Consider the following 26,890-nt stretch of genomic DNA (forward strand, 5'->3'; position numbering starts at 1 on the left):
TTCTGGACATGCCCACGGTCACTCGGAGAGCCACTGTCACTAGCTATGCTGATGACACAAAGATATCTCAGGCAATAAAGAATCCTGATGATATTGTAAGCCTGCAGAATGACCTAAATGCAATATATGAGTGGGCAGAGCAAAATAATATGCAGTTCAATGCAAAAAAATTTCAAGTACTGCGCTACAAGACCATGAGTACCTCCCAACTGGCATACACAGGGCCTGGACGTACTGCAATCCCAGAACCACAAACAGTTAGAGATCTGGGCATCAACATGTGTAGTGATGCATCATTTCACATGCACATTATCAAGTTGACAGCAAGGTGCAGACAACTGGCGGGGTGGATACTGAGGACTTTCCGTACAAGGGATCAAAAAGTCATGTTGATTCTATGGAAGACATTTGTTCTGAGCCGCCTAGACTATTGCTCTCAGTTGTGGTCACCACACAGTGTTAAGCGGACAGCAGAACTCGAGGCAATTCAGCGGCACTATATAAAAAAGATCGCCACAGTCCAACAGATGAACTACAGGGAGCGACTGAAGGCACTAGGTCTCTACTCCCTGGAGCGCAGGCGGGAGAGATATGTAATAATATACATATGGAAAATACTGGAAGGACTGGTGCCAAACTTTGGTATCAAATACTACAGGAATGCCCGCACGGGTCGCCACTGCATGGTGCCAAAGGTATCGTCCACTGCATCTCACATAAGAACGAGATACTGCAGCAGCCTCGGTTTCAGAGGACCTCAGCTCTTCAATGCCCTGCCAAAACATTTGAGAGACATGCAAGACATGGATGCGGAGGTCTTCAAGACAAAACTTGACGCTTTCCTCTCCACGATACCAGACGAACCAATGGCTCGTAATGAGACGCAGTTTAGGGCAGCTGTGTCAAATTCTCTTATACACCAGATGTGCCATCAAAACTCTTGATTGGACCATGTCAGGTGGGGGAGAAGAGCCATGCAAGGAACGTGAAAATCACGGTGGTGCACCAGCATGACCGCAGCCACTTGGCTGAAACACATAAATAAATAAAAATAAAAATACATATATATATATATATATATATATACATACATATATATATATATATATATATATATATATATATATATATATATATACATACATATATATATATATATATATACATATATATATATACATACATATATATATATATATATATACATACATATATATATATATATATACATACATATATATATATATATACATACATATATATATACATACATATATATATATATATACATACATATATATATATATATATATACATACATATATATATATATATATATATACATACATATATATATATATATATATATATATATATATACATACATATATATATATATACATACATATATATATATATATATATACAAATATATATATATATATATATACATACATATATATATATATATACATACATATATATATAAGAACGAGATACTGCAGCAGCCTCGGTTTCAGAGGACCTCAGCTCTTCAATGCCCTGCCAAAACATTTGAGAGACATGCAAGACATGGATGCGGAGGTCTTCAAGACAAAACTTGACGCTTTCCTCTCCACGATACCAGACGAACCAATGGCTCGTAATGAAACGCAGTTTAGGGCAGCTGTGTCAAATTCTCTTATACACCAGATGTGCCATCAAAACTCTTGATTGGACTATATCACGTGGGGGAGAAGAGCCATGCAAGGAACGTGAAAATCACGGTGGTGCACCAGCATGACCGCAGCCACTTGGCTGAAACACATAAATAAATAAATAAATATATACATACATACATATATATATACATACATATATATATATATATATATATATATATACATACATATATATATATATATATATATATATACATACATATATATATATATATATATATATATACATACATATATATATATATATATATATACATACATATATATATATATATATATACATACATATATATATATATATATATATATATATATATATATATATATATTATTTTATTTGTCTCAGTCATTTGACTGCGGCTATGCTGGAGCACCGCCTTTAGTCGAACAAATCGACCCAAGACTTATTCTTGGTAAGCCTAGTACTTATTCTATCGGTCTCTTTTGCCGAACCGCTATGTTACAAGGACGTAAACACACAAACATCGATTGTCAAGCGATGTTGATAGGGGGGGGGGCAAACACAGACACACAAACGTATACACACATATGTACATATATGTATATTTATATATATGTATATATATATGTACGACGGGCTTCTTTCAGTTTCCGTCTACCAAATCCACTCACAAGGCTTTGGTCGGCCCGAGGCTATAGTAGAAGACACTTGCCCATGGTGCAACACAGTGGGACTGAACCCGGAACCATGTGGTTGGTAATTAAGCTACTTGCCACACAGCCACTCCTGCGCCTTTTATCTATCTATATATATATATATATATATATATATATATATATGTATATATATATAAAACCACATGGTTCCGGGTTCAGTCCGACTGTGTTGCACCATGGGCAAATGCCTTCTACTATAGCCTCACGTCGACGAAGCCTTGTGAGTGGATTTAGTATACGGAAACTGAAAGAAGCAGGTCGTATATATATATATATATATATATATATATATATATATATATATATATATATATTCACTTCCTGTATGTAAATGGATTTATAATAGGAAAAAAAAAAACACACAAAAAACGACAAAAGCCAAACATTATAAACTCAATCCTAGGTTCGGAATCAAGATTTTTTTTTCATATTTTATGTATGTTTGATGGTGGATCATAATCGTATTTATTTCTAAAAAATTGCTCTAAATAATTAATCAGAAATCTGATAACGTAAAAGTTTAGTAGAAAACACAATAAAATGCTTGATAGGAAATTGTAAATTCGCTTTGGCTGACGTTATTGCGTATAAACTGATCCCAGATATGATCTTCCCACGTTTAACGTTTGGGAATATTTATTTACAAACGTGTCATTCTGCGGGACTTCAGCCGTGCGTGTATAAGCAAACATAAATGACTTACACACTGATACACGCGCGCGCGCTGACACGCACGTATGCGCGCGCACACACACACACACACACAATACAATCACACAAACACGTACACGCCCACCCGCCCGCCTGCACAGAAATATATAATAAACACAGAGTAGTGTATAATATTGGAAGCAAGAAACTACACAACGTATATAGTAATATAGTAAATACATGTGTAACTATATATATATAATCATATATATATATATATATATATATATATATATATATATATATATATATATATATATATATAGATAGATAGATAGATAGATAGATAGCTGTAAAATAAAATGATACATGGAGATTACAGACACAGGGACGTTGCAAGACAAACAACAGTCTTATCTTAACCAACTCAAATTCACACATTGAACTGGCATTGACACAACCATCAGAGAAAAAGTTATTGGTTCAAGTCCATCCTTTTCGCCTCAGCAATTTATATGTATGTTTATGTATACCTCTTTCATATATATAATAATTCTTTCTTCTGAAGGAACAAGGCCTAAAATGTTGGTGGGAGAGGGTTATTCGATTTTATCGGCCCTGAAAAGATGAAATGCAAATCTGGCCACGGTGGAATTTGAACTCAGAACGTGAACACAACGAAAATGCTATTCAGCATTTTGTCTGGCATGCAAACGATTGTGCCAGCTCGCCACAATATGTAACATATATATTTAATAACACATATACATATTTATATTTCTCTCTGTATCTCTGTATATATTTCTCTGTCTCTCTCTCTCTCTCTCTTTCCCCTTATACACACACACACACACACACACACACACACACATATATATATATATATGTGTGTGTGTGTGTGTGTGTGTGTGTGTGTGTGTGTATAAAACAGGAACTCGCGACCAGAGAAAATAGACTCGACGGAAGGAAGATCCAGTAGCGCCAGCAGAGGGGTCCTTCAAATGCAGTCGCTGCATGCTTGACTTCCACTCCTGTGCGGGAGTCTACAGCCACAACAGACACTGCACCACCATCAGCAGCTGACACGATTTCTTCGGGTGCAGATCCATGGCCTCTCGAGACCGAGGGATGTCTCCTATATATATATATATATATATATATATATATATATATATATATATATATATATATATATATATAGTGTAGTATATTGCCACTTAAGTGTGGCTGACCCCTAGGGGTGGATGTTACTGTTGCTTTTAGCCCCAGGAGGACATCTCCTCCAGCTGGCTTATCGACACACTACTGTGTCCTGTTTGCCAAGGGAAGTTATCCCTCTCACCATGATCTGTAGCACGAACGGACCCGGGTTTCAGGGTTATTTCCCTTCGTCGGCGTTCGATAGCCACTGATCCTTATATATATATATATATATATATGTACATACATATATGAATATTATATGTATATGCATAGATAAGTATGCATACATGTATAAATATGTAAATGTAAATATATATATATATATATATATATATATATACATCCACACATATGCGTATGTGTATATATGCATATATGTGGATTCACACATGTTTGCTTAGATATATACACTTACACGTAGATATATGTATAAGCATGTGTGTATGTTTGTCGAAAGAGTAATAAGAAACGTACTTCCCACCCCCGAAGACATCAAGAAATTATGTACATTTGAAGAACTCCACCGAGATTTACTCCGCATGCAGACATATGCCTTGTATTTTGGTACCAGGATCCTGTGTGTATCAGCATTCCTTAAGATTAGCTTGTGTAAATTATTAGCCAGTTCATGGAACCGTTAAACTATCAAACACACAGAGAGAAAGACCACACTGGGCTTAGCTTTGTCAAGGGAAAATGTCGGTCGATACTGTTTTGGAAGCTGAGTATGCACACATGCGTACGTACGTACATACATACATACATACATGCATGCATACATACACACATATTATGTACACGTATGTATATGTATTTGTTTATATATGCACATATGTATATGTATATGTACATATGTATCAGGGTATAATACCTATCTATCTATCTATATACATGCGTATATATATATATATATATATATATATATATATATATATAACATATATATGCTTGTGTGTGTGTGTGTGTGTGTGTGTGTAAACAAATAAGTATATGTATATATATACGTATAACTATATTTGCATATGTAATTATAGATGTATATATGTATATGTATAGATATCTATGTATATATATATATATTTATATGAATGTACACACACGCATGTTTAGATATATATATGTGTGTGTGTGTTATGTGTGTGTGTGAGTATAATATATGTAAACATATAGACTCACTCACATAGACATATATATATATATATATATATATATATATATATATATATATGTAAATACGCAAACGCGCCTACACACACACACGCACACACATACTTAGATATACATTAAGACATACGCAATAACATGCAAACTCTCACACGCGCACACAAACAAGCGTGTTAACACTGAACATTGATAGTAACCCAAAGTGACAAACAGGAATATAATCTTGTAAAATGTCTTAGTGATATATTCGATGTTGATATCTAATATCTATTATAATCTTGAAAAGTACACACATTTATAAATGAATAAATAAATAGATGAATGAAATAAATATCCAGCGAAACAACCTATTTGTCAGAAGTAATTCTGCTTATCAAAATTTTGCTTACGAAGGAGGAACCTCACCAGCCGTGGGTAAAATTTTACTGGCATCAAATGTCAAAACCATCGTCAACTAAACTCGTCGACGAAGCTTCTGAAATGACAAGCGTAAGTTTAGTGAAGGTCGTGTAACATCGTCCTCAACGGTTTCGACTTCGTGGCTCACTGGAGATCAAATGTACAGTTCTGTCGCAATTTCTACGGAAAGCAAAATACGCCTGGCGCACTTTGAATAGGGATTGTATAAATGTCTTTTACTTAAGAGCATAGAAAAAAACCCCCACTTAGAAAACCATTATTTGACCCGTGATCAGGTTCTATAAAAGAGGGTCTCAATCGATATATTTGGTCGAGGCTCGGAGAACCAAAGAGGAGCACATGACTATCTGCCGGGCTCCTCCCTACAAAAGAAAACTTACAGGCTTTTAAATTTCTGAGAGTCCCCTCCCTCCCGAAAACAGTCGTGTTCCGCTTTGCCAAATTTCCCTCGGAGACCTTTAACGTGCCCAATAAAATTACAAATATGTTTTTAAAACACTGAAACTTTAATATGGATTTCTTAAACCATTAATATTATATATATATATATTTTTAAAATCCGTGTCTCACCGTTTGAAAACCCTAGTTTAAATCCTTTAAAAGAAAAAGAAAATTAATGTCTGTTTCGAACTTATGAATTGGGAGAAATTCAAGAAAAATAGTCTTTTATTTTTATAGCATAAATGCACTCCTCTTTAGTGCTTCTGTACGTCCAATTCGGCTGTGATACTAAAATGGTTCCCCACTTCTGCTGCACATATTTGAATAGCAATCAAATAAACGACTTAAAAGACCATCATATTAACATTTGTCAGTGATGTATATTTTACCGTTTCCCAGCTGGCCACCAGACATGAATGAAGACTTCAATACACATCACCCACAATGTCATTTTCGATCGGCAAATAACAAAATGGCAGCCACCGTGTCAGAAAGACGACAATTCACTTCTACCAACCAAAATAATCTCTCAGTGGAGGATTTATATAGTTTCTTTTAGGAACAAATAGTGTTCCACAAACACCGTTAACATCAGCCCAAATGTATTTTGCAGCGCCAAAAAAAAAAAACATATTTGTATGTATGCTTATATAAATATTTAGCATTCGTTTATTCTTTTATTTTAAGCCAATAGACTGTAGACGTGTTTGAGTACTGCCTTTAAAGGTAGAGGAACACTCCGTATTTATTACATAAGAATACATCGACCCGGTATTTGTGTAGACTGGCGCTTATTTTGTCGATATCGGAATGTAAACGCGAAATTGACGTAAGCGTGGTTTGAATTCAAATCATATACAGCTAATCAAACACCGAGGGAGCTTCTACCTAATGTAAAAATAAGAAAAGAGGGCCACGATTAAAATCAAAATCAGTTTTAAGGATTTAGGAAATCCATACTAAACGGTTTGGGGTGTTTTCAAAATAAGTCATTCATAATTTTGTTCGACACGTTGAAGGTCTCCGCGGGAAATTTGTCAAGATAGAACACGACTGACTACGAGCCCCGGAAGGGTGAAGACCCACTCAGAATTCTAGCGGCTGTAGAATTTTTTAGGTAGGGGTGCGACAGATAGTCACGTGCCTCTATTTGGCTCTCCGACTCCAGACTGATGTCCTAGTTGAAGCTTTCTCTTATAAGATTTGATTGCGTCATTAATTAAAGCAATAATGTCTTAACTAGTTAAAAGTGTATCCGAAACAAAAGGTGGGTGGATGTGGTGACGGTGAGAATATCTTTGATGTGATGACGGTGGGAATATCTTTGATGTGATGACGGTGGGAATATACTCAATCAGGGTTGAGCTTCTGAACAACACTGACACCGTTTTTCGTCTGGGATTCTATTAAATCTGTTGTTCAACGCCATCTTTAATCATGTTTTACAACATACACTGTATTTCTGAAATATCACCACAAAGCACAACTCTTTAGACTGACACTCGTGAATTGCACAAAGTTTATCTTATTCCTTGTAAACGAAAAATAATAAAGCAGTAATCTGTTCACTTTTGGCGGAATGATTGATTAGTATTTTAGTTTATTTAATCATAAACTCACTCGGGGACTATAACAGCAATGTGACTATGTCACTCTTGAAATGTTATATGACTCCACATTCGTGTATGAGATATTTATAATTGCATGTTATTAATAAAGAATTCATATCGTTTGCTATATTATATTTCACAAACGACACAACGGTCCTGAAATAATCATAAAATCAATCGTATGATAGCAATATGATAAACGGTGAAACCATTTACGCTTGTCTGCTCTCATAGTTTTTGCTCCTATAAACATTATTATTTCTATATTCATTGGACAGAAAATGGGCCAATAAACAAAAAGTAACAACAAAATTTTTAAAAATGTTGAATTTCCTGATGTTTTAGGACTGTAGAAGATAATCGCTTGGGTCTGGGTATTGTATATTAAATGTAATCATAGATTAATCTGAAGAAATAATACTCAAAAGTGTGCGTGTGTGAAGGGGAGGAGAGTGTGTGTGTGAGAGAGAGATGGAGAGAGAGAGAGAGAGAGAGAGAGAGAGAGAGAGAGTACCAGACAAAGATTTCAGAAACAACAGTTACAGAATAAAAGAGACAAAATAGCGAACTCCAAGAGCTGATTGTACCTTATGAAATTCCACATATTGATTTATAACAGATCAATGTTTCAATTTTTCGAGAACGTTAATCGAACCGAGGAACTGAAGTCGAAGTCCTGGGACAGGTAGAAATCACCTGAAAACTTCTTCATATCATAAGGGGGAAGAAGGCGTTGAGCTGGTAGAATCGTTAGGAAGCCGGACGAAACAATAATTCGACCGTCTTTACGTTCTGAGACCTTTCCTTTTTTTCGGTGGTCGACAAAATAAAGTACCATTTGAGCCCTGGCACGATATAATCGACTAACCCCATCCCTCGATAGTGCTGGCCTTGTACCAAAATTTGAACTCAATATTGTAAGAAAGCGTTCAGACGGTGAGCTGGCAGAATCGCGAGCAGGCCGGACGAAATGCTGAGCGGCGTTTCGTCCGCCTTTGCGTTCTGAGTTCAAATTCCGCCGAGATCGTTTTTGCCTTTTGTTCTTCGGGATCAATAAAATTAAGTTCCAGTTAAGCACTGGGATCGATGTAATCGATTTACCACTCTTCAGAAATTGCTAGGCTCGTGCCAAAATTTGAAATCAATATTAGAAGGAAGCGTTAGCACGACCGGGCGAAATGCTGAGCGGCGTTTCTTTCTGCTCTTTACGTTCTGAGTTCAAATTCCGCCGAGGTCGACTTTGCCTTTCATCCTTTCGGGGGCGATAAAATAAGATAACAGTTGAGCACTGGGGTCGATGTAGTCGACTTACCCCCCCCCCCCCCCACTCCCCCCAAATTCCAGAACTCCTCGAAGAAGAGGCAACAGGCTTTGTTCATTGGGCGTTATACGAGAAAATAACAATTGAAGAATATAAAATAAGAAAAAAAGGTGAGAGAAGAGAAAGGGAAAGAGAGAAAGAAAGAAAAGATAGTTGACAGCTTCACCGGGTGAGGAGAAGAAGGGTGGAGAGGTTTATAATCACCGACGCGGGTAGGCTTGGTACACGACGAAGAAAATGTTGATGGATTATATCAGTCCTCGTACTTGATATTACTTTTTTTTTTATCTCTCCCACAAATGATGAGAGATTTAACCGATTCCTTTAGGATTTCAGCTCGCTGCATAACTGTTCGCAAGTAAACCTAATTTAATTTAAATGGGTGTGTGGTAAGAAGCTTGTTTCTCAACCACATTGTTCCAGGTTCAGTCTCACTGCGTGGAACCTTGGGCAAGTGTCTTCTGCTATGGCCTCGGGTCGACCAAAGCCTTGTGAGTGGATTTAGTAGACGGGAACTGAAAGAAACCCGTTGTATACATATATATGTATATATCTATGTGTGTGTGTGTGTGTCTTTGTATCTATGTTTGATCCCCCCCCCCCCCTTACTTGACAACCGGTGCTGGTGTGATCAACCGACCTTACGAGTTCTAGGGCACGAGAATAATAATAATAAAAAAAATAATAATAATAGTAATCATGATAATAATAATCATGATAATAGTAAAAATAACAATAATGATAATAATAATCATCATTTCTATTGAAGACATAAGGCCTGAAATTTGGTGGGAGGGGCCAAGTCGATTAGATCGACCCAATTTATCAACCCCGAAAGGATGAAAGGAAAAGTCGACCTCGGCGGAATTTGAACCCAGAACTTAGTGTATATTTCGAGTCGCTTCGGCTGTAAAGTTTCCTTGCTCTTTGGATACTTCTATGTTAGAAAGGGTTTTCATCAAAGAAATTTTAATTCTATTATTCAGTAAAATAGTATTTAATTAGCTCAAATATACACAAATGCATAAAAATAATTTTTAATTCCATTAGACATTCTAAAATACTATTAAATTTCATTCAATTTAAAAAAAGGTAAAACCGGACAGAACTTATGGGATGACCTGATATATATATATATATATATATATATATATTTCTGCTGCGTTTCATAGAACCAGCGGCAAGTGTCGTGTTCGGTCGACGATCGACGACGCAATCTGCGCCTCCATCCACCATATTGGATAAGGTTAATGTGTAAACAGCCGCCAGTATTAGCGTTTGTGATATCTTAGCTATGATCCATTTGCTCTCATTAGATAACGAAAGCGGTTTTCAATAATCCCACTTCTCTTTCTAATCTGGTTTGGAATTCCGTTGTGCATCATAATTTGGCATCGACTTTTGCAACTGATATACGCTTTGACTGGAATATAGTTGTAATAGAGATAGAGCGTCGCTTATAATGAGTATCCAACAGCTTTCTAATGTAGTGGAATAAGTAATATCAGTTACATTCAGAGAGAGAGAGAGGGGAGAGAGAGAGATGGGGGACGGAGAGAGAGATGGGGGACGGAGAGAGAGATGGGGGTAGGGGGAGTAAAATTAAAATTTAATGCTCTTCAGACATCTAAACTTCGTATTATATAATAATCGGAAGATTTTAATTTCCACCGATATTTTCTCCTCTCTGTCTGTATGTCTGTCTATTTGTTTGTCTGTCAGTCTGTCGCTTCCTCCCGCTCTCTCTCTCCCTCCCCCTCTCTCTCTCTTTATAAATATATTATCTTTTACATATTTCAATCATTAGACTGCAGCCAAGTTGGAGCACAACCATGAAGAATTTTAGTCGAATGAATCGAAACCAGTTTTTTTTAAAGCACCGGTTGTCAAGTGGTGGTGAGAGACAAAAGCACATGCACGCTCACACACACACACACACACACACACACAGAGTTTCCATCTACCAGATCCACTCACAAGGCTTTGGCCGGACTGGGGTAAAACTAGAAGACACTTGCAAAGATGCCATGCAGTGGGATTGAACCTGGAACCATATGGTTGGGAAGGAAACTTCTTGCAGCACAGTCAGGCCGGCCCCTATGTATATGTGGTCGATGTTCAGCTTCGTGTATGATTAAAACCACGAAGAAAACACCTTCCAGTTATCCCTGTTTCATCCTTTTGCAAAGCCAGATTACTTTATCCAACAGGTCTTTCTTTGTTTTAGACGATAGGCTGAAGTTTAAGAAATTTAGCTGCCATGTCTAGCAGGCCAAGTGGCCTCGTATAGAGGCCCTGTGTGTGTGATATTTCTCTCATCCCGAGTTGTGAGAGAGCAGTTACCAAAGAACATTTCCCTCACTCTCTGCACACATTAAGTTAATTATTAATCAATTTACACTTCCGAGTTCCCTCCCTTAAATTTTTTGGCAAGAATTGACTTTTCTTTTCATTATGGCATAATTTCAATGGACTGAAAATTGAAACTTCTTTCGCGATTCACTACACTAATATTTACCAGCACTTCGCATTACACTCTCCACGCAGAAGGGATCTCAAGGAAAAAATTCCGGTGTCATACACACAAACCAATCCAAAAAGCTTTCGACCATTCATGCGCTTGTGAGTGATTACGAGCACCCAAGTCTATGAAACGGTTAAGTGTGCCTTCAGGTATTTCTTTATTATATCCGTTTCTATATATACAAAGTCAGCAGGTTCCATATAGAAGGAAAACTTTGGAATGTACCCACCCACCTCGATGACTAGCGGCAATTATGCTGAAAACTCAGCATTTCTTTCCTTCCTTTTTTTTTCCTTCCTTCCTTCCTTTTTTTTTCCTTCCTTCCTTCCTTTTTTTTTTCCTTCCTTCCTTCCTTCCATTCTTCTTTAGCACAATGTATCACCTTCGAAGTAGGTTACATTACAATTATCTCGCTACAGGACTCCTATATATTTGAACAAGTGTGATGTTAGTGTTATGTTTTTCTATCATTTTAAAACATAAACAAAATACACATGCACGCACACGCACACGCACGCACACACACACACACACCGGCAACAAATGAATAAATAAAAACTAGCTTATGTAATTAATAAATAAAGTAAAACAAAAATAAAAATACTTGACTGGGTCAGCAGAATTAAAATAGACAAAACCTGTGTGTAAGTGCGTGCACGATTACATATACGTATCTACATATACCTATCCACACACACACACGCACACATATATATATGTATGTATGTATACATGTATATATATGTATATGCATATGTATTTATATGATTTTTGTAACCAGATAAATGTATATATTTATACATATACATATATATATATATATATATATATATATATACGCATGTAAAAGTAAATATACATACATGTACATATATATACATAAATATATAAGGTCCCTGAATAAGGTTTGTTTAAGGATGTTGAGCAAAACACCCATGTTTCCAAAGCTGAATTATTCAAACCCCAAAGAATTCCTCTCAACACATGGCTATGATGCTTCACCACTACTTCTGCTCGTGATCAGAGATGCACATATCGTCAGCCACCAAGGGACATGCTCAACTGGTTAAGCAAACAACTGACAAGCAAATCTGTGGCGTCGAGCAGAATATTTGCTGTGGCCCATCTTTTATGCCAAGATAAAACAATGTACATGATAACACTTCCAACCAGTTAAGATCAAAAGCCTTGAGAGCCACTGCCTGGTACTGCATCCGGGCATTTCTTCTTCTTCTTCTTCTTATTATTATTATGTTGTTTTTTTCTTCTTTTTTCAAATTATCTTCCATTTCTCGCCGAGTGTTTTCCGTACACCTAGGGCAGAGAAATTCATTGTATGCATTCCCAGTTTACACACGCAAATTATTATTATTATTATTATTATTATTATTATTATTATTTTACTTCTCTGAGCTCTCGGTGTTACTTGCTCTGGTTGATCCTGTGAGAGCGGGCAGCAATCTGTTGCCAGGGGTCTCACAGGGTTTCCTTCCGCAAATCATAAACTTTGGTACTTGGATATTAACTTTGGTGGATGGCACTCAACACCCAAGCACCAATCTCAAAGCACTAGATGTCCCCAATAGAGCAGTTTTGGGGGCCTGCTCTGCCCTCATGCCAATACCAGTTTCTCGGACATATTGCCATGAGGGCAGAGCAAGCCTCCCCGCCTCCGCCAAATGTTCTATTGGGGACAGCAAGGGCGGTGAGCCGGTAGAATTGTCAACATGCCGGACAAAACGCTTTGAAACATTTCGTTCGTCAGTACGTTCCGAGTTCAAATTTTGGTTAGTTCGACTTTGCCTTTTACATGTTATGAGTCATTGGACTGCGGCCCTGCTGGGGTACCGCCTTGAAGGGTTTAGTCGAAAAATCGCCCCCCAATTTTTTTTTGTAACTATGGTATTTATTCTATCGAACACTTTGTTAAACCACTAAGTTCGGGGATGGAAACAAACTAACACTGTTTGTCAAGCGACGTAAGTGTGTATGCGTGTGTGTGGGGTGTACGAAAAAACACACGCACACACACACACACACACATGTACACACAGATATTTACATGACGGACTTCCACGTAGTTCCTTTCTACCAACCAAATTCACTCACAAAGCACTGATCTGCTCGGGGCTATAGCAGAAGACACTTGACCAAGGTGCCCGCCGTGGAACTGAGCCCGAGACCACTTGACTGCAAAGCGAACTCCAAAACCGTATCTTGTTTTAAATCTAAAGTCTCCCAAAATCAGTTGTGTTCAAAATGTATCAGGCTAACTCGTTAAGATGCGCTCCGATGATTTTTTTAGAAAGGTTGGGCGGCTTCCGTCAGTGTTTTTAAGTAACCCACATATTTGTTAAGAGCTTATTAGTAATGGCACCATAACTTAAAGAATATTATTCTCCAGTCTACAGCTCACCTCCTCCAGTCATCGTTCCTAGCTACTGAAACCTACATACAGGTGAGCCCATGTAGAGGGCATCCGGAGAAGATTTTAGACGTCAGAGTTACTTCATATCGACAAGAAACGGAGGGCTTCACCGAAAACGTGACATTTCTTGTCTCTGCAAACGTTATAAAAACTAGAGGGTTTCTTTTTTTTTTTAACAAGCTCGAGTAGTTGAAGTCTAAGGAGAATTGGCAGCTAAAGAGAATACCCCAGAGACCTTAGACAAACCGGTGTATATTTCATTAATTTCCTCTCCATGAACAGGCATCGGTGAAAGTTTGTTATAATCATAATAATATGTATTGCATAGTCGTTCGAAGACGGAAGAAGCAGTGTAATCTGAGATATAACTCTGAGGCCGAGTACACCAATGATTTCACATTACGCAACAACTCTTTTTCAAAAGTTCAAGGGTTGACGTACTTTTCTTAAATGTGGAGTGGTGCTACTGCCACACACACAGACATCCTCGACTGTGTTCAAAAGAACATTTGACAGACTGACTGATGCTACAATATTCTCCTCTCTAAACTAACAAGCTATGTGCTACCGCTATAATATGCATGGATTTTTTTTATTCATTCAGTCGATTCATCCCGAAACTCTTCCTTAGATACTTTGCACAATTATTCCTTTGTTGTGTCTGGGGAGAGTCATTCTCTTTTAGTGCTTTATACTTTAACACACTCACCGGTAAACTTTGAAAAGGTTGCAAGAACGCAACGAAAATTTTAGAAAAATAAAGAGCGAAATGAATGGAAATTTTACCGGTGAGTGTGTCAAATTATAAGACACCAAAAGAGAATGACTCTCCCCAGACACAACAGAATATGATTCAACACACGAAATCACATAAAGAATCTTGCAAACCAAATCCCAAAAACGAAACAATTATTCCTGTTCAGTTGAAATTCATTCCATTACCACAACTTTCTCTGTCAGGTATCAATCTATAGTAATTCGAATTAAACAACAGCAGCTTCATAGCCTGATAGGGCCAATAACGGCCATAAAATCCAGGGTTACCCTTATCTATTTTCTAGCAAAGATATTTGTTCAAAAGTTTGGTACAAGGCCGGCAATATTGAGAGAGTGGGGTGAAACGATTACATTGACTTCATCACTTGATTGGCACTTTATTTGTCAAGGTGGAAAAAAATGCCTTCGGGACCCTGGGGCGGGTTCCTCTCAAAATTTAAGGGTCTGTGAGATTTTTGGAAGGATCCCCGACAGATAGCTATGAGTAGCTCCATTGATTTCCGAATCATGGACGTGTATGAGTTGAACCTTCCGTTTTAGGCCCTGTCACCGGCAATATCTTCTATTATAATTCCATTCACGTCTTGGATGTATTATTGAAATATAAATCGGTCTAAACTACCTGAATGGGACTTTTTCTTTTTTTTTAATCAAAACCCTGAGAAATGAAAGAAAGATTCGGCTCCAATAAGATTCGAATCTGGCTCATAAAAGCTGTGCCGTACGACGGCGAAGTCTTTCGTCCGACGTTATAACGATGCTACCACGCCATCAACGAATAGCTTGGGATAATATTTAATTAATTTCGAGCCTCAGTGGCAATAATAATAATAATAATCTTTTCTACTAAAGGCACAAGGCCTGAAATTTGGGGCGGGGGGAATAGTCGATTACATCGACCAGAGTTTTTCACTGGTACTTAATTTATCGACCCCCAAAAAAGATGAAAGACAAAGTCGACCTCTACAGAATCTGAACTCAAAACGTAAAGACGTACGAAATGCCACTAAACATGTTACCCGGTGTGCTAACGATTTTGCCAGCTCGCCGCCAAAATAATAATAATAATAATAATAATAATAATAATAATAATAAAGGGGTCAAATTTTGTCACAAGGGCAGCAATTTTGGGGGAGGGGATGAGTCGATGACATCGACCCCAGTGCGTAACTGGTACTTATTTAACCGATCCACTGAACTAAACCAGAGTATTTTCGTCACTAGGTGGACACTAGCTTCATAGTTGAGCTCTGATTGGCTGCATACAAATGAATTCGTGAATGGGATTCAAAACTTTCGTAGGAAAAAACGATTTTGCCGGCGTGATTTGAATTCAGAACGGAAGAAATGTCGTTAAGCCGATTGTCCGACGCTTAATGATAAATGTCACGCGGTTAATGACTGGTATTTAAACATGAAATTATTACAGGTGCTGGAATGAATGGTAGGAATACCACATCTGTATACAGAATGTTATAAGAATTCCGTTTGGTATATCCCGTTTTTATAGAGTAACTAGCAGAAATACCCGGCTTTGCCCGGGTTAAAGAGAATAATGAAATCTGAAAACGCCGTCTAGACTACGCAACCCTCAACTGTTAGTAGCTACGATACCATATTTCTACATTAATAACTCTCCAATCCATGCCAGCATGGAACATAGACATTAAGTGGAATGCCAGTCTCTCATCTGGGAAGGCCTTGAAATCAATGTTACCAACTGGGGACTATGTGTGTCGCAGTGATAATAAAAAGACTCAAAGGAGGTCTGTAACGAAATAATTTTACTCAACACTTTGCAAGTGAATCAGTGGAGGCAAAGATGCGTCTCATTTACTTGACAATTTATGCACCACATTGCAGAAATCACAATGTAAGTATATCTGAAAGGGTAGTCTTACACTGTTGTACCGTTGAATTACAAATAATGCTCATCTGTTATGTTCGGGTTAAAATTTCATCAACACCAAAAATATATGAATTTTCATGGGAGTTATGGCCGTTAAGCAAAGAATATAATTTCCAAATTTCATAAAGATCCGTTCAGTGTACCTTTGACGTAGTTTTGGATAAGAAAACAAATGACTAATGTGTGTGTTTGTGTGCATGTGCATGTGTGTGATGGGTGTATATATGTATAGATATCTGTATGCATGTATATATATGTATATATGTGTACATATTACATGTACATCTATATATATATACATCTACACATGTATACATATACATGTATGCATATAGATCTATATCTATATATATAGATCTATACATATACGTGTACATATACATCTATATGTATACATATACATCTCTCTCTCTCTCTCTCTCTCTCTGAAAGTATCTGTCATTACAGTATCGAAATGTGATTGTTTCAGTTAGTGGCATAACGTGTACATATACATCTATATGTATACATATACATCTCTCTCTCTCTCTCTCTCTCTGAAAGTATCTGTCATTACAGTATCGAAATGTGATTGTTTCAGTTAGTGGAATAGTTTCATTTTTAAAGTGAAAGTATTTGACATGAGTGTTTTTGTTTCACTTTTGACACATAATATTTAAATAGTGGAGGAGATATTATGTTGCCGTGGGCTCGAACTCTGCAAGAAGTTAAAAAAATTTTTTTGACTAAAACACAACTGGAACCCTAAGTAAGGCATGTGTAAAATTTGAATGAAATTGGTTGCGTAGTTCTCGAGTTTTAGGGATTCACACAGACAGACAGACAGACAGACAAACAGACACACATTCTCATTTTTATATATATATAGATTCACAACGGCTGTTTGTATGCAACAACGGCACATATAAACACGAAAACATTTCTGGAATACAAGTTTCTAAGCATGATACTCTCTCTCCCTCTCTCTCTCTATCTCTCTGTCTCTCTCTCTCTCTCACCCTCGTTCTCTCCCTGTCTCTCCCTCCCTTTCTCTCTGTCTCCATCCCTCTTTCTAACCCGTATGCACAACCACAAAAGCTAAAATTTATACAGGGAAGTAACTCTTGAAACAAATGCGAGTTAGTTCCCTTGCAATTTGGACACAACTGTATCAGAAGTGTGGATACATTAAGCCAATTCATGCATTCATACACACGTGTGTATGTGTGTGCGTTTACATACATACATACATATTCTTTTACTTGTTTCAGCCATTTGAATGTGGTCATGCTGGAACACCACCTTTAGTCGAACAAATCGATCCCAGGACTTATTCTTTGTAATCCTAGTACTTATTCTATCGAATAATATATGAATATATATATATACATGGTTTATTTAATTGAACGGGACGCATCCATTTCCAACTATACGCGCGCGCGCACACACACACACACACACACACACACACACACACACACACACACATGTATATATATATATATATATATATATATATATATATATATATATACATATACATATATATATATATATATATATATATATATATATATATATATATATATATTACGGAGCTGCACTTGCATAGCAAGTGACTTGATCTGAAATCAGGAATTTTGTCAGTGAACAGGTCGCGGTTTCAAAGCGACGAAACTATTTTGACAACTTAAATTTAAATGTTGAAGTGAATCCAACGGTTTTTATGTGTTCTTAAATGGCTTCCAAACACCTTCCACGCTGCAATTGTTTATACATATATATATATATATATATATATATATCTTATGAGGGTTATATATAAGGAGTGAATATGAAAAAGTTGCTGCGTATCTTGCTTTGCACAGGAAGGTATATCAAATATACAAGCGTTAAGCATTAAGTTATTTGTGGAAAACGTTACAAAACAAAGCAAACATAAAATATTCAAGTGTTTTATCGAAATCTGAAATGTCCAAGAGAATTAAATCAAACCAATCTTATATGTATTGCTAATTCCAATATAACTTTTGTATGTATTTGCAGTCGTTAAATATTGTAATTTTCGGATTAGAAAAATTAGAAAAATAAAATTTAATAATCAGAAATTACATTCTAATTAAGATCAGGCGGCAGGATTTTAAAAGCAAAGAATATACTTAAACAAGTCACATGTGATTATCATGCTTAGGAAGAAGGGAATAGCGGAATGGCCAGCACTTTCTAGGAATACAAACTTCGTTTTACGCACGCACGCACGCACACAAATATGCATATATATATATATATATATATATATATATATATATATATATATATATATATGAATGTATGCATGTATGTACATATATGCAATACATATATACATACAAATATATTTCGGCAAATAAAAGAAATCATGCGTTTGAGGCATGAAGGAAAGCGTAAAAGTTTTTCTTTTTTGGTTTACAAATTTGGTACCAGAACAGACTCATTGGAATAAAATAGCATCTCACGTGCAACGTGGAAAGACAGAATGTGTAAAGAAAAAAGTAAAAAAGTGAGGGAGAGAAGAGAGAGGTGGGGGGGGGGGGAATAAACGAGCACGAGAATAAATAGTGAACGAAACGATAATTGATTAAATTTCAGGATACTTCGATAAGCAACGGACGTTAAAGATGTCTGTTTAGCAGTTGTTGTAATTGAAATAGATATAAAACTTAAACTGTCCGATGAAATAATTCTTGTGCCTCTTTCTTATTATCTTGTCATATTATTTTCTGAAAACTTTTGTAGTCATATATAGCTGTATGAAATATTTCATCCGCATTTCAAAATAACGTGTATGTGTACACACACACACACACACACACATACACACACACACACACACACACACACACATGCTGCCGACGAGTATCAATATCCCATGTGGCAAGCTTCATAGCTGCTGAGAATGCTACCGGCATGAAACAAATGGTAGCTTTGTTAACCCATATATATATATATGTATATATATATATATATATATATATATATATATATATATATATATATAATGTATGTATATATAATGTATGTATGTTTGTTCTTTTGGCGCAGAAAGGTCAGTTCTTAACGAAGTGGAAGATTTGTGCGAAGCTGAATTTTCATAACTCTTTCTCGAGTTATTGTTTGTAAACTTCGTTAAAATTTCATAAACGCTTCTCTACTTTAGTAATTTAATCGTTATAATAATTAAATATTGAATAGAGCTTATGTTTCTAGAAGTATATATTCCTCTAGTTTTTTTTTCTAATGGTTAAGTTTAAATTAAAACTACTGTCAACTTGTATCTTTTCCTGCAGCAGCGTTTGTGTGGGCGTTAAACGGGATTAAAGAGAGGTTTCGAATTGATAGCAATAAAAGCGGGTGATTCTAGAAATGGCAAAACCGCTGTTGTTGGGCGGGTTGGGGGAGTGTTCATTATGGATAATAAGGTGGGTTAGTGGCCGGGCTGAAGGACGTGCAATAAAAATAAAAACGGAGTAGTACTTGATACATCTGTACGTCTTTCCATACCGCATCTCCCTTCCCGGAGACAACACCTGGTGGACCTGGTGGACCTTCGGGACCCTGAAATTGCAAAACAAAAAAATAAGCATGTTTGTAAGATAAATTAATGACATATAATTTATGCAAATTAATTACGTTTTGTATGTAAAATTATTGATACGAAATAAACTCGTACTGAGAGACAAATATATTGGATTTGAGGAATGGTAAAAATGACATTAATTTCATTTGTTTCTCCCAAGCCCTAGAACTCATAAAACATATCCGGTTTCTATGGCATAAAAGTGACCGAGAGCACAGGATTCCACGTGAATGGGACCCCTCTCCGTTGCAGGGTTCAAAGGTAGAAAGTTTTGAGGGGAGGGGGAAGTCGATTACACCAGCTCCAGTACTTGACTAATACTCTATTGTATCGACTCCTGAAAGGATGAGAGGATAAGTTAACCTCGGCGGGATATAAAGTGAGAACGTAAAGAGCCGGAAGAAATGTACTAAGCATATATTTTGAACACCAAATCGATTTGCTTCCTTAAAAATATAGAATATAAATATATAAATTTTTGTTAGTCCATTCTTCATGTTATTCATATCTAGTTTTTCATGCAAAATTACTGATGATGAAAAATTTAAGAGGAAGGTAAATGAGACGTGTTTCTTCGACGTTTCTTCCTCGTGTATATACCTTTTCTGAAGTTCCAGGGAAGGCACAAGGTTAATTGTTATGGGGAAATCAAATTGGAATTTCCAGTTCAGTTCACTGAGAATTTATCATCCATGTTGGCACGTACATGGTTTCAATTAAGTCTTAGAGTTGCGGATTTGTGATACATACATTCTCATGAGCGCACGCACACATAAACGCATACATAAACGCGTGCACACATACACACACACACACACACACACACACACATATAAAATATCCCAGAACTCTAAGGCTTCATCATTGAAAACTTCTATGTTTGCATTGGTCCTGAGTGTAGGCGGATTGTAAATCTTCGGTGAATTAAATGCGCGATTTAGTTTCAGTTCCTCCACTTAAGGACACGGAAGCTGTAGTCTTGACAGTTGTTTTCAAGGTCACGCAACATTTGAAGTCATTTCAACCTAATTAAATTGCCAAGCATATAGAAACATCATCATTATCAGTCATCGTCTGCTTTCATCAGATTAAATATCCTGGTACGCCATCTTGGTCTTCCTGTGCTTTCCTTATATATCCACGGCATTTTGAGTCAGTCCAGTTTTTGACATCCATCTACATAATCCTTGGTTTCCTCTTTTGATTTTCACATTTACACATTTATTTTGCTTTTATTTACAATCTCTGTTAATTATTTTTCAGAATTAAGTTTCTAAAATATTTAGTTTTCTCTTTTGGGTGGTTTCTAATTAAATTATCTTAGTTTTTGTCATTTTAAGTACTTCGTTGGTTTTTTCCTGATGTCTTTAATATTCTCAAAAGTCTTTCGCATGTCTACGTCAAAAAGTCTTCTAATCTATTTGATAACAATCCTTTTGTTAATGGCCATAGCAGAGTGGATCGTTCCTAAAATGTTAGAATTTTATGTCTGTTGGATTATTATTTTTCTAATTAAGTAATATGAAGTATTAAGATAATAAAATTAAGTATCTCTGAGATAAAATAAAACGCCTGTTGTGAGGTCAGATCTTCTAATCTTCGTGTTAATAGTCCTGGGATTCATCGATGTCGTCAGCGAAGGTCACATGATATATTCTTTAAATAGACTTATTTAACTTCGGTTGAGACATAGTCTGGCATTTACGCTCTCACTCGTTATATGCACAATAAGTGAATACATGATGAATAAAAATGATTTCATTAGTTTGAGTGACACTGATATGGTAACATTATCTGGTGCTGTGTTACTAGGGCTCCATCTCTCGCCCTGCAGAACATGATTTGGCAGGATTAAGAATAAGTGTTGTATGCAAATTCATCGGTTCCTGAATATATTACTAGTGCGCATTTCCTCAATAACCAAAAAGATAAGTGGTTGAAATCGACATTAGCGAAATATGAAGCCAGAAACGAGAGGAACGAAACAATACTGTAAGGTATTGAATCCAACAGTCTACCGATTCGAATAAATAATATGATGTAAGAGTTAATAAAACAGAAATACTTACGACTTCGCCCCTTTCACCTTTTAATCCATTTGGTCCTATTCTTCCTGTCTGGCCCTGAAATAACATTATTTGTATGAATGTACACAGTAACAATAACAATAAAATCAGTCGTTACTCATCAGCATTCTTTATTGTTAGAAAAAAAAGGTCAAATCTGATATATTTATCAAGACGTAACAAAAAAGAAATCAGCGATTGGGAAAAGAGGCGATCGTCTGCGTCGTTGAAAGTAAACAGAGAAATTCAAGAATTTGGATCAATTCGTCTGTGGCATGTTAGATATGAGAGGAATCTTATGTTTCGAGTCTGACATTTCGTCTAAGAGAAAAGAGATTTGTTTTTCAACTGAATTGAAAACATCTCTCAGATGAAAGTTCGTCGTGATCCGTTAGGTTTCTATTCTTTCTTCATGTCACGTGGACTTAACAGATATATCTATTGTTATATATATAAAAAAAACTTTCATAGACCGACATACATATTCTGCTTGTATGTTTGTTGGATAATGATATTAAATATTATGATTTAATATCACTGTAATCTCATCAAAGCCATCGGTATATTGCGATTATACTATTAGTATTTCATAAGATACTATAGAAATATCCTAGCCATATTAAACATTTGAGAAATATCTTTAAGTTACCAAATGATGATTATTATAAAATAGATGAAATAAGAATAAAATGTTAATTAAATACAATATAGGTTTCTTACATAATGCTGCATTTTACATGTACATATTCGGACATATTTTGTTTGTCAATATTGACGTTAACATCATTACATGCATGTAATACTTACATCCAAAACTCATAGTTTCTAAGCAATATTGGATATAAATTGATGCGATTTATCGCTGCCATTTGTCGGCTGTCGTACGTGTCTAATATCCGATGCTGCCGGGAAACTCCAAGTCCTGTATTTAAGTGGTCTATGCTTGCATTATGTATTACATATGCATATACATACATATAAATGTATGTATCTATGTATGTATGTATCTATGTATGTATGTAATAAATATATATGCATACTTACACGTGATCCTCTATGACCAGGGATTCCAGGTAGACCTCTCGGTCCTTCAGGACCCTAAATGAAGAAGAAAAGAATAGACAATCTGTTATTTAAAAGGAATACGAGGACAAATACCATGACTAAAGGATTCTAACGTTAAAAATATGAGACGATCTAGAGTCTCTGTCCTTTATATACACATGGGTGTGTGTATGTACACACACATACAAACACATACGCACACATATACACACGCACACACACGCGCGCGCGCGCACACACACACATATACGTATATATATACATAAATTTATACATACATATATATATACATACATACATATATATATACATACATATACATACATATATATACATGCATGAACACACAGGCATACACAGACACATATATATATACATATATACACATATATATACTTATATATACGTATATATATACACACATATATATATGCGTATATATATATATGTACATATATATACATATATATACATACATATATACATATATATATATATATATATATATATATATACATATATACATACATATATGAGCAGAACTTACTTGCAGGTATTGGTAGTGCAAATCAGAGGTGCAATCTGTGTGGGTGTTTTTTCAAAACACTGTCTGGTTTAAAAAGCCACATCAGACGCCATGAAAGGGCTAAGGTGTAGGTGCAGGAGGTGGTCAAACTCTGTTTAAGGAGTAGACAACCACCACCACATACATATATACACACACACACATATATATATATATATATATATATATACACGTGCATGAACACACACAAGCACACACATAGTTCAAATTAACAAATGAAGACAGGTGTAGGAACAGCAAGCAGGTGTATTAGTTTAACGCTCGGGAAGAATGGAAAAGTCTTTTACGTTTCGAACCTACGCTCTTCGACAGAAAGGATTAAGAAGGGAAAAAATGAAAGAGAATGAAAAAGAAACAGAGCGAGAAAAAAAGTGAAGGGAATAATGGTTCAACAGGATGAAATAGCTAGAAGAGGCTGAATGAAAGGGAGATAATGACGGTGACCCGGTCGAACGAATTTACTCCCTCACGCGCGCATGTGTATGAGAAGGGTGTGTGTGGGTGTTTATGTATGAATTGGGATGTGTGAGTATGTATGTCTGGGCGAGCTGAAAAATATGTAGATCTGTGTGTGTGTGTATGTGCGTAAGTGACCCAGTGCGTAACTTATGTGGAGTTATATGCTTACATGTAGTGGTATGTATGTGTGTGTACGTATGGCCGTGTATAAATATGTGTGCAGTTATCCTGTGAGTATGCAAACGCATGGGCTTGGGTTTGTGTGTATGTGTACAAGTAACCTAGTGTATGTTTGTGGGCGAAAGTTATCTGTGTCTATGCGTGTTGCGTGTGTGTGTATATATATTTCTTTATTGTCCACAGGGGGCTAAACATAAAGGGGACAAACAAGGACAGACAAAAGGATTAAGTCGATTACATCGACCCCAGTTCGACTCCGAGAGGATGAAAGGCAAAGTCGACCTCGGCGGAATTTGAACTCAGAACGTAACGGCAGACGAAATACCGCTAAGCATTTCGCCCGGCGCGCTAACGTTTCTGCCAGCCTTGTGTGTGTATATATTGTCTGTGTTCAGGTATTATGTGCTTGGGTGGGTGTAGGAGTGTGCATGATGGTGTGTGGTGTGTGTACTGAGTTGAACAGTGCGTAGGGGTGTTTGTATAGTGGTGTGTGTGTGTGTGTGTGTGTGTGTGTGTGTGTGTGTGTGTGGTGAGGGTACTGAAGTAGGCAATATGCAGGTATGTAGGTTGGGAGGAGGAGCAGTTGAATGTAGGAGGTGTGTGGGAATCTGTGTGGGGTTGTCAGATGAAGAGATGTAGCGTGTTGAGCTCAAATGGCGCAAAGGAACGAAAGTAGAAGACTAATTTCTGTTCGCGGCGAAGGCGAGAGTCAGGCTGGCCCATGTGGAGAGACAGTCCGAACACAGACAGACGTTGCAGCGAATGACCGATAGGACGGAGGTGGCACGAGACTGGGATGTTATTGCCGAGTCTGATGTCTCGGAGTTGCTTCGCAAACCGGTCAGCCAAGCAGCATTCCGTTTGTCCAATGTACAGGGAAGGATAGAGAGAGCAGAAGATGCAGTAAATAACATTCCTGGAGGCGCAGGTAAAGGAGTCGGTGAAGTGATAGGGACAGTGGTGGGTGCCAGTGAGGATAGCGATGCTGGAGATGTAGGGGCAGGTGCGACAGTGTGGGCGAGAGGAAGGGAAGGAGCCAGGCTGGGAGAAAAGATACTGTGGAACAGGAGGTCACGCAGGTTATGGGCTCGTTTGAAGGAGGGAAGAGGTGGGTTAGGGGAGATGTACGAAATGGCGGGGTCGGACTGGAGTTGCTGGAAGTCTCGGAGAATGGTGCGTTGGAGGGGTGGTAGGTTAGGGGAAACGGGAGACGGGTAAGGGTGGGTCATGTTTGAGGAGAAAGAGCAGAAGTACGGGCTACAGATCGTGCCCGGGCAAGGGCAGTGTGAATGATGTTGAGTCTCAAAGTCATGGTCATCACTGCAGAGCCTGCTTAGGTGGAGCAACTGGGGGTAGGGGACGAAGAGGTTGGTGCGGGTGGGATGGATGGATAGATAAACAAAAAGATAGATAGATAGATAGATAGATAGATAGATATTGAGACATGTATACAGAGCTACTGAAATGCAAGAGTTACGAATATATTTCAACTTACAACTTCACCTTTCGTTCCTTGTTCACCCTTGGATCCCGGAACTCCATCTCTGCCCTGAAATAAAAATATATTCATATATATACAAAGACAAAAATATATAATCTCAAAATATGTTTAAATAAAAATAGCTGCAGGCATGGCTGAGTGGGTAAGCAGTTTATTTCACAACCACGTGGTTTCGGGTTCAGTCCTCCCGCACAATACGGTGGCAAAGAGTCTTCAAATGTAGCTCAAGTTCGATGCCTTGCGAGTGAACGAAGAAGATAGTTTGAATAGTTGGTATCTATTTAGAAACCCATCGTCTGTATATCCATCTTTGTGTGTTCGGCAGTACAATAAAACAAGAGAACTAATTCATATGATAAATTATATAATCTTTACACGTGTTTCACTAGCGAATATAAGTATGTTGCCCAGTAATCGTTACTTAGACCAAAGGCGATGCTCCAGCATGGCCGCAGTCAAATGACTGAAACAAATAAAAGAATATATATATATATATATATATATATATATATATATATATATATACCCAAAATTTAGGGAATGGAGTAGATAAAATCCAGGCTACATATGTTTCATTGCTAGCGGAACCTC

At 36.9% G+C, this 26,890-nt stretch overlaps 1 protein-coding gene and 1 long non-coding RNA gene across 10 annotated transcripts in view; one reads left to right on the forward strand and one right to left on the reverse strand.

The window, feature by feature from the left end:
* Positions 1-26,890, reverse strand: part of LOC106871778 (uncharacterized) — a 262,045-nt gene that overhangs the window by 89,760 nt on the left and 145,395 nt on the right. For 3 of the 5 annotated variants that reach the window (XM_052969918.2, XM_052969916.2, XM_089355986.1), the window contains 4 exons: positions 26,294-26,347; positions 23,553-23,606; positions 22,512-22,565; positions 20,340-20,420 (listed from right to left, as the gene is read on the reverse strand). In XM_052969918.2, the coding sequence (XP_052825878.1) occupies positions 20,340-20,420; positions 22,512-22,565; positions 23,553-23,606; positions 26,294-26,347 (243 nt within the window). The remainder of the gene's footprint in view (positions 1-20,339; positions 20,421-22,511; positions 22,566-23,552; positions 23,607-26,293; positions 26,348-26,890) is intronic. The other 2 variants (XM_052969917.2, XM_089355987.1) reach the window with 1 other exon arrangement.
* Positions 1-26,890, forward strand: part of LOC128248540 (uncharacterized) — a 106,984-nt gene that overhangs the window by 4,416 nt on the left and 75,678 nt on the right. The gene's annotated exons all lie outside the window — the stretch shown is intronic.

Source organism: Octopus bimaculoides, chromosome 8, assembly GCF_046866305.1.
Source record: "Octopus bimaculoides isolate indiv1 chromosome 8, ASM4686630v1, whole genome shotgun sequence".
Classification (NCBI taxonomy): Eukaryota; Metazoa; Mollusca; class Cephalopoda; order Octopoda; family Octopodidae; genus Octopus; species Octopus bimaculoides.